General features: G+C 31.6%; 1 protein-coding gene across 1 annotated transcript; it reads right to left on the bottom strand.

The window, feature by feature from the left end:
* Nucleotides 1–621: 621 nt before the first annotated feature.
* Nucleotides 622–9,248, bottom strand: LOC139511067 (uncharacterized). The gene is made up of 9 exons (XM_071297637.1): nt 9,243–9,248; nt 8,337–8,454; nt 7,527–7,559; nt 6,462–6,518; nt 5,602–5,649; nt 3,658–3,786; nt 1,939–2,193; nt 1,592–1,660; nt 622–1,219 (listed from the first exon to the last, which is right to left on the bottom strand). Exons 1-8 carry the CDS (start codon nt 9,246–9,248, stop codon nt 1,602–1,604), a joined length of 705 nt encoding a protein of 234 aa, XP_071153738.1. The 3' UTR covers nt 622–1,219; nt 1,592–1,601.
* Nucleotides 9,249–9,589: the final 341 nt, after the last annotated feature.

The raw sequence follows: 9,589 nt of genomic DNA, 5'->3' as shown, positions 1-9,589 counted from the left end.
ACTAAGAAAATACTTCCATTGATCCTACAAAAACAGATGCCAACAATAACGACTTGTAAGGTTTAAATGTGTTTTATGAATTTGTTTCAATCTTAATCATCAATTTCGTCGTCTGTTGGATCTTTTAAGATTTTTTTCTCAGTACCGTTTTGTTTTTTTATAAAGGGACATAACACCATTACTAACCGTGTATGATATAAGCTCCGCCCTCTTCTTACCTAATAAGGTATATAAAGGGACGTAACTCCACTACTAACCGTGTATGAGATAAGCCCCGCCTCCCTACTAACCTAATATCAAATATACACGGTTTGCACGCGGACGCTTTTAACCAATCATATTCCTGGAAATGTATAGGAGGTAAGATAAAGTAAATTATAGGGCGTTTGTTGCGGTTTATCATATTTGTTATTCATTTATTCGGTAAATAATTTATGAACAAAGAAGGCCGTTTATTTTCTCATTTGAATACTTTTACGTTCATGTTGGGGTATTTTATTTCTTGCTTTGTGGTAAGGGATTTGCTCATTGATGAATGTCGTAGAGTGACATGTGGCTGATACTTTCTACGCCATTTGGTATTTGGAAATCATACCACATATATGTCTTAGCATTATTCTATTAAGCAATTATATTTAATGGAGGAGTTCTAAAAAATGGTATCTATTCAAATCTATTGTCAAACAAAAAGTTAATAACTAATATTTCTGTTGACAGTCTCAGACTTTATATAACAATGTTATGATAAATGCATAGATTTAATGAGGACATACTGATTTTAAAGGCAAATATGTGTAACACGTGTCATTTCGGAACTGTACAGATACATTAGTACTATTGGTTTAGATAATCTGAAGCTGTCGACCAATGATAGTTATACACTCTCTTGATATCAAACACAAACGTATCACACAGACCTAGATGGAATGTATATCATTACGTATTATACTTTTAAACTCAAGTAAGCAAATTGTATAAGTTGAATAAAGATTCCACACATTAAAGAGATTAATGCACTACTACAGGTGACTGGCTATTCTTCTGGTTCTCACTCTTCAAGAACTCATTGTATCTCTGTCTGTCTGTCTTTGGTATACACATTCAGGGACGATATCATCCATCAACTATACGATAGTCAATCAAGAGCACAAAGTTGTTTTTCCTTCCAACTGATCAATTTAACTTCTTGGATGAAGCCTAACTTAGTTTAATGTTCTACCTGCAAAAATAAATACGAAAGAGAGCTATAAAACATTTTCCTGAAAAGGCAAAGCATTGTTTTTTCTCAACGTAGATACCTTAAAGACCTGACTTGACCTATAAAAATTACCAGGTGGTAAGCAATAAAACCTATATGGGAGATGTCCATTTTTCCATCCTACTGGTGGTTTGTTTCAGTCTTCAGGAATTTTGTAAGGTACAAAACTCCAAAGACATTTATTGATCTAGACCTGGTTAATTATTTGAAATATCAATGTCTTTAATCTTCATCAGAAAATTTAAAGGGAATAGATGTCTGTATTATATAAAGAGATTAATGGTGTGACCACAGAAATATAAATCTGTTTTGAATATTTGGTCATGTGTTTACCTTTCTTCTATCAAGGGGTAGCATCCAGGTTGCACGTTTTCAGGTCTTTTCTTTCTTCGACATTGGAATCTGTCATTTGGAAATAAAAATAAAATGAAAATATAAAGTTATGTATCCCTTGTGACACTTATCAATATATTAATTAAATATTTATATTTAACGTATTTTTCTTTATCTCAACATCACTTCATCATTTATAATTGTTTATTAAAATAACATACTAGTAATTTTAAAAAGTTTGAAAGTTTTCCGTTGATTGTAATAATGATTAGTTAAGGCAATGTAATGTTCTTGTCTATAATAAACTTTAAATCTAAAACGAAATGCGCCTTTAAAAATTATCTTACCCATGAAATTTTGGCAATGGTAATATTTTCCAGATCGTTTCGATTTCATGAAACATTTTTTTAAATTTGACCTGCTGCATGGTTTTAGATTTTGCCGTTTATCTGTTAAAGTGCATACACGTGTTTTTATGACACTGCACATGAACCCATCATAACCTTCACAGGTAGTGTTCACCACAGCTTGAGAGGCTCTAGAGCAACTCGCATTGCCTCGGTGATTAAATTGATTGATGAAAACATCTGCACACCAATTACCTGAAAAAATAGTAAATAAATGCAAATGAACATTTGATGAGTTATTTATCGATTGATAAAAGATATCCTTACTGGTTCTTTTCATTAGAGTTTGATTTTGAACAAATATCAACTTGCATAGCCATAGTATTTAAAACGTTTATTCATTGCTTTTATTACCTACAAAGGGTATGCAAATTCGCTGGTGTATTTTAAGTTTATTTCTACTTATGAACTAGTAGCTTTTTTTTTGTTTTTATATAATAAAAGTCTGATTTCTGTTTCATAATTGCTTCGCATCACGGTGCGGAGCTATTAGTTTCAGTAGACATACACGCCATCTTGAAATATTTACAGCAACAGCCATTGGTTTAATGAGACAAAGAATTACATACTTTTCTCGTTCAGGATAAGTCATTAAAAGCCGGAAAATTAACTATGTGTATATCAGTTCCGATCAACTGTCATTAATTCATGTTCGTTTTATGCGTATATTGCACACTGAAATTCAATATTGAAATATCAATTATCACGTTTGTTTGCTTTGTCAATCTGCAATATGCACGATTTGGTTTGCTGAACAAAGTTCCCCTACAACGTTTTCAAAAAAGCATTATCTGTATTTGATAACTTCTCCTAATCTAGGCACACCTCCAGAGAGGCACACTCATAACACACACTCTTAAAGTAAATCCATTTTATATCAATCAACTATCTAAAAATACCACATGCACACATATACTCATATTACATTAAATTAGGATAAATCGAAGCAGTCCACAGCTTTTAAGAAAGCTAAAACTTGTTGTTGCATTGAATATAAATACATATAATTTGTTTACAAAGGAAACTGTATAATGGCGTAACAGTGCAACATAAGAAAAAAACCGTAAAAATTAAATTGTTTAGTATAAAAATAAATACAATAATTATTGTCTTATTGTTTAGTATATATTTGATACAATGATAACAGTTTAATTGTAATTCTGTCGCAGAATGTTGTAGATAAAATAAGGAGATGAAGTATGATTGGCAATGACAACTTTTAACCAAAGTTCATATGAAGCGGTTGTAAACAATTATAGGCAACCGTACGACAAACATCACTGAGAAAACCCCCAAACGTATAGTCAGCTATAAAAGGCCCCGACATGGAAAATATATACCAATTAAATTTAGAAAACTAACAGCCTAACTTATAACTAAACAGTTTACAAAAACCAAATAGGATAGACATGATCCAACTTCAACAACTGATAGACAGGCTCATGGGACAGGCACATAAAGAATGTGGCGGGGTTAAACATATTTATGAGCGCTGAACCCACCAAAATATGTTCACCACTATGGCTGTCTTTTAACACATATTTGTTTAAATAAAAGATAGTATTGATGAGACATAATGATTGTGTATAAGTGACTGAAAACATTTCTATGTCTTGCTGTGTTGTAATTCACAAACAATTCAATAGTATAATTACTTACAAGTCTTTTTAGAGTCATCGGCTGCTCTACCTCCGTATTTTTTATCGTTGACACAGTGAACTTTCTTGTCACAGAAGCAAAATGATGGAAGCAAACTTCCATCCGTACATTTCTCACACAAATGGCTGCCTAAACGGGAAAAAAATGTAATTATTAAAATGTGCACATATTCGATAATAAAATATTAAATAATTTAATCAATGATAAGAAATTTGAAAATTATCCTTTTATGGCATAAGACAGATCGATGTTTTATTCGAAAATGAAGGTTTTATGCACATCTACCTCCATTTCTCGCAGGCTGTAATGTATTAGATGGCTCTTTAATAGTTAATTAGATACATGATTTTACAAGGTCAATATAAGGATCTAAGATAATAAACGATCGAGACAAAGATATGCTCGCCTTTTGTTATTATTATAGTTTAATGCAAATTTAGGAATTAAAATGGTAATACACTTCTTAACCACTGTCCTAGGTTAGAAGCAGATGTTTGCGCCTTCAAACTAGTTTAACCCCATCACATTATGTATGTGCATGTCCCAAGTCACAAGCCTGCTATTCAGCTTACTTTGTGGTATGGGCGTTTTACTCATTGTTGAAGGCCGTAGTTGTTTATTTTTGTGTCAATTGGTCGCTTGTGGAGAATTGTCTCATTGAACATCGTACAGAAGTGCTTACGCCAAGTTTAGGTGTGGAGTAGCGCCAATCCGCGTCGAGACCGGGAGATACGAGAATCTAAGATTGCTAGAACGAACTTGCTTTTGCTGTCCTCACTCCGTTGAAAACGAAGAACATGTACTTTTATTTTGTCCACTGTATGATGATATTAGGGACAGTTGTTTTAATACTTTAAATATTGATGGTTTTGATAATTTTTCTAGTCAAGATAAGCTATATATCTGTGATTCTAGGTGGTGTAAACAATATACGTTTGTGTGCCAAAACCTGCAGAGACATTTTAGATAGGAGACGTAGATTTTTATATTCATGTAGATAGTTTTGTATTTGCTTGTTTTTTCATATATATATATATATATAATTTTTTTTTAATGTTTTAAGCGGTGTGAAATTTGTTTCTAATGTGTAAATAATCGTCTCTCATAATTCTATATGAATGGCTTTTACATATGTGTAATTTGTTTTAATCAATGTGTTATGTATTGCTTTGTAAAAGGTGAGACGTTAATAAAATATTGTATTGTATTGTATTGTATTGTATTGTATCATACTTCTTTTTTATACAATAAAAGTTAAGAGACAATGACTTCAGGTGAAGAATTCAATAATCCCCCTGGACATGAGATGAGACAATACTAATACAACTGCATACTAATCAATGATTTATCACTGACGGTTTCCTTTAAACTCACATAATCACAAAAAAATGTTAAGATAAGCAGCTGTTTCATGGTCAATCAACCATGGCTTGGGGTGGGGCAAACCTGAGACGCGAAAATGCAATTACAACTGCACACCACATATTGACTTCATCACAATCTACATTGTTGAAACCGCCGACTACACAGATGCGGAAGTAGCAAGTCTGATTCTCACATTTCAACTTCGTCGTGGCGAGACAAAATCGGCCATTGCTATTGTCTTGTTGTCAGTTACATTATAACTAAAACAATATATTTTACGGGTTTTAATTATCATTTTTAATTATATGATGACCTTAATGAGATTACATAAAAGTGGTGCTCTTGTTTCAGAAAATATGTTTTTTTTTATATATACCAGGTATATATATGAAAATTTTTGAGACAAGTGCCTCACAAGCCTAACAACATTGAGAGAGAAGAGGATAGGCAACATCACACATCTTATATATTTATTCCTTTCATAGAATTGTAGCTCCTACGCTGGACTCTACCTCAACTTAGACGAATTGCCTTTGGGGTACTATTGAAACTTAAAATAAGTTTGATGGAAATACTTACTTGATTCATGTTTATCAATGTTACATGTCTTGTTAACAGAATCTGATCCTAAAAAAATATCGAGTAAATTATTTATAGTTTGAAATTAAAGTCATATGAAACCTCAAATTAAAAAAAAAAAAATATGCATCTGTTTTTTATAACTAAATGGATAGTTTTCATTATAAAACTTTTGTACATATACTTTTTTCTGAGGAAAATTCTTTAATTTGTCCACATTTAGAAGAAGTTTACTTATTTTTAATTGCTTGCTTCCAGGAAGCAATTCGCCGACATATTTTCCGTATGCATCGTGACCTGAGCGTAACCCTCCTCGTAAAGATCCGGTGATCGCAATACGCATGAATCTGTCATTAAAATAAACAATTATCTGATTGTACATGTTAAACACGTGCTCAATACCCATGCTTTTTGTTATTTATTTACTATAAGGTGACAATCGGTAAACTTCGGCTTCAAAACACGGCATTTAATGAGCAGCCATATTTGTTAAATCATAACAGACAGAGAGAAAAAAAATTGACGATTATACGATATATTTGCGTAAATAATGATAAAATCGTGCACAGAGGACTTAGTTTGTGATATATACATGCATTGGTTCAAGAATTGGAAAAACATTATTTTTCACCACTCACTCGTTTCATATGACTTTAATCTTTAAGTCTGAAAGTGAAGACCTCATAATTATGAGCAAAATCATTAGACAATTGTTTTTTTTTCAAATCATATTTTATTTAGCAGTATATAAAAATAGTACCATAAAATATAATAATATATTATAGTTACTCTAAACTTATTATCAATGCACCATCATTTAATATATTTTATGGCAAATCAATCTATATTAAAATACTTGCCTATATCGCATAATCCCTCAAATGGATCATCTTTAAGTTTCATTTTCGTCACAATATCTGAAATTTTCAACAATTTTGACAAACATTTTAAAATAGCCTGCATTAAGTCATACGCTAAGTGCTAGTTATCTGTTTGTATAATTCCCATTTGTTTTTGTGATTAATTGACCGGTTATTTCAGTGTATAAAAATTGCTTCAGTGTTTTTCATTTGTTCTTTGTTCAACAGACCAGTCGTTTCAGTGTTTGCTGTTTGTTTTCTTGTTTAACTGTCAAGTTTTGCCAGTCTTTGACAACTGTTTCCGTGTTTCCCATTTGTTTCTGTATTTAATGGACCAGTTGTTTTATTTCTTGTTTTACTTTTAAATTACCCAGTTGTGTTATGTGTTTGACTGTCCAGTTGTTTCAGAGTATGCAATTTGTTTCTGTGTTCAACTGTCCAGTATTTCCTTTATGATGTTTCCCCGTCAGTTTCTTTCAGCATTTGTCAAATAGTTCTGTATTCACCTGGCAGTTGTTTGGTGTTTGCTTTTAGTTTCTGTATGTGTGCGTTATTTCAGTATTTATTCTTTGCTTGGTTCTGTGTTTATCTGTCCAGTTGTTTTAATGTGATATTTGATGTATTATCTATTACCTGCCTAATATTGTTGTATTTTAACCACAACATAAGTTTGTAGGATATTTATGTTTTGAGTGTTACACTATCAGATCACATATACATGTCAAAGCATGAAAAACACAAGCCGGTGTATGACATTACTTATTTCTTCTCTCATAAAAAAGAAAATCCAAAATATTATACTTTTGATTGCCTTTTTGTTCATGATATTGTCCGTTTTTCGTCAAATCGGTGTTTGATTGTTCCTATTGTATACTCTTCGTCGTATTTATTATGAAAATAGATCCTCCTCGGTAATGTTAATGTGTTCAATATATTATTCGATCGTGAAAAATATTTTTGCTTTAAATATATTTTTATTACAAGAATTAAATAATGAAAAAATGTATATCTTAAGAATGGTGTTGTATCGCTATATTACAATAATATACTTGAAAAAATACTCACTTTCCGGTGTATAGTAGAGGCACTTATTTGAAGCTATAAAATAAAAAAACAAACTACCATGATTATAGTTTAATACGCCAGACGCGTGTTTCGTCTACATAAGACCATCATGCTCAGGTCAAAATAATTATGAAGCCAAACAAATACAAAGTTGAAGAGCGTTAAGGACCCAAAGTTTTTAAAAAAAAGATGTGCCAAATACGGCCAAGTTAATCTATGCCTGGGATAAGAAAATCCTTAGTTTTTTTCGAAACATTCAAAATTTTGTAAACAGGAATTTTATAAAAAAAACAATATACGACCAAAACATTTTCAGGTTTTGCGGTCGTATAAAAATGAACATATTATTGATATTCATGTCAACACCCAAGTAATAAACTCATATTTTATTTAATAGTATATGAAACATAACAACTTACATGTGATAATCCATTAGTTATATTAAAGTTAACAGTGCATCATCATTAATGTATTCCATGGTGAATCAGACTGCAACTTATCATGCTATTTTTGTTGTAGATGCCACTGTATATTTAAGGACAAGTTTGTCATTTCTTTACACAGAAACTACTCCGTTCTGAAATATTTCGAACTCCACAAAAAAAATTAAAACGGAAAGTCCCTTATCAAATGGCAAAATCAAATGCTCAAACAAATGGAAAATAATTGTCTGATTCCTGAATTGGCACAGGCGTTTACTGATATAGAAATAGGTGGATTATACCTGAATATAGCTAGCTGAACCTCCCACTTGTATGACAGTCGCATAACATTGGGATTATTTTGGAAAATGATTATAATATAACCTACCGTTTTCATCATTTAAATTAGAATGTGTTGGTGATGGTGTTGAATTATTGGTTGTTTGTGTCACTGCCACTATCACAACCACAGCCAGGATAAACACTACTATCAAGACTATAATGGCCTGAAATAGCGAAAAAATCATTAACAAATAATGTTACCAGTATATATTCGTAAATTGTTGTCAGTAATTAATGATTGCATAAAAAACATATACCGGTGAATTATATTCGTATTTGAACATATTGCCCTTTTTCTAAACGTATGAAAAATTGCTTCGCTGAGCGCAGCTGTATACGACTGCAGAGGTCCAACCGTGAACAGTTTTGGCAAAAATGGACACAATATTCGCACTTGATACATGTCTGAATTTGGATTGTTATTAAATATTTGACACATAATAGGTTTCTGACACAGAATAGCTGTAGTTAAAGAACTTGAATTGGTTATGTTAATTTAATGTATATTCATTTTTTCGATACACAATGCTGCTGCTCATTGATTCCCTCCCTCCCCCCCCCCCCAAAAAAAACAAATTGAAGAATTTTTTTTGTTTGTTTTCTTTCTGAGATCTTCAGAACAAGATGTCCCCCCCTCCCCCCACCATTTTTTTTAGCCTCTCTTCCTTTTCCCAAAAACATCTTTCCCTCAAGATATGGTCAAAATCTCAATTCAAATTTCCAATGGAGTTTGCAACGATAATAACCCAATAAAAATACATCATAAAAGTCCCAAAATAGAAAATGACATACATTATCATGGCTTAAATTTAATAACCTTCATCAGCATATTTAGAATAGTTACTTCTAAAAAAAATTGACTGCTAATCACCTTAAGACAATACAACATTTCTGTATACATAATTTAAAAACAGTGTAAGGGAGGTTATTCACAATGTTGTGTTTGAATTACCTCCATAACAGTACTGCTTTTACATTATATTTGTACTAACATAATTGTCCATTAACCAGGACACCCTTGTGTTTCCCCAGAGAATTAATTTTGAAAGCATATTTTATTTGTTTAAATCTTTCAACAACATAGGCAAAATATTGACTGACAATGCAATTCTTCCAAAAACAAAGTTTGTTTCGGTAATTTACATTCTAACATTTCTATACATTTATACATTTCTATATTTATAAATGTTTTTATGTACTTACCCTTAAATGCCTTTGAAGACAACTAGGTCTTATGGTATTATTTGTTCCTACTTCGCTATAATTTTGTTCTGACTTCATGGTATACCTGAAATTTCA

Source organism: Mytilus edulis, chromosome 2 (assembly GCF_963676685.1).
Source record: "Mytilus edulis chromosome 2, xbMytEdul2.2, whole genome shotgun sequence".
Lineage (NCBI taxonomy): Eukaryota > Metazoa > Mollusca > Bivalvia > Mytilida > Mytilidae > Mytilus > Mytilus edulis.
This window is presented reverse-complemented; position numbering and strand designations above follow the sequence as displayed.

Coding starts and splice junctions, on each gene's coding strand:
- LOC139511067 (XM_071297637.1), bottom strand. Junction 5,650..6,461: donor TGAGGGATTATGCGATATAG/GCAAGTATTTTA, acceptor ATATTTTTTTAG/GATCAGATTCTGTTAACAAG. Junction 2,194..3,657: donor CGATGACTCTAAAAAGACTT/GTAAGTAATTAT, acceptor CTATTTTTTCAG/GTAATTGGTGTGCAGATGTT.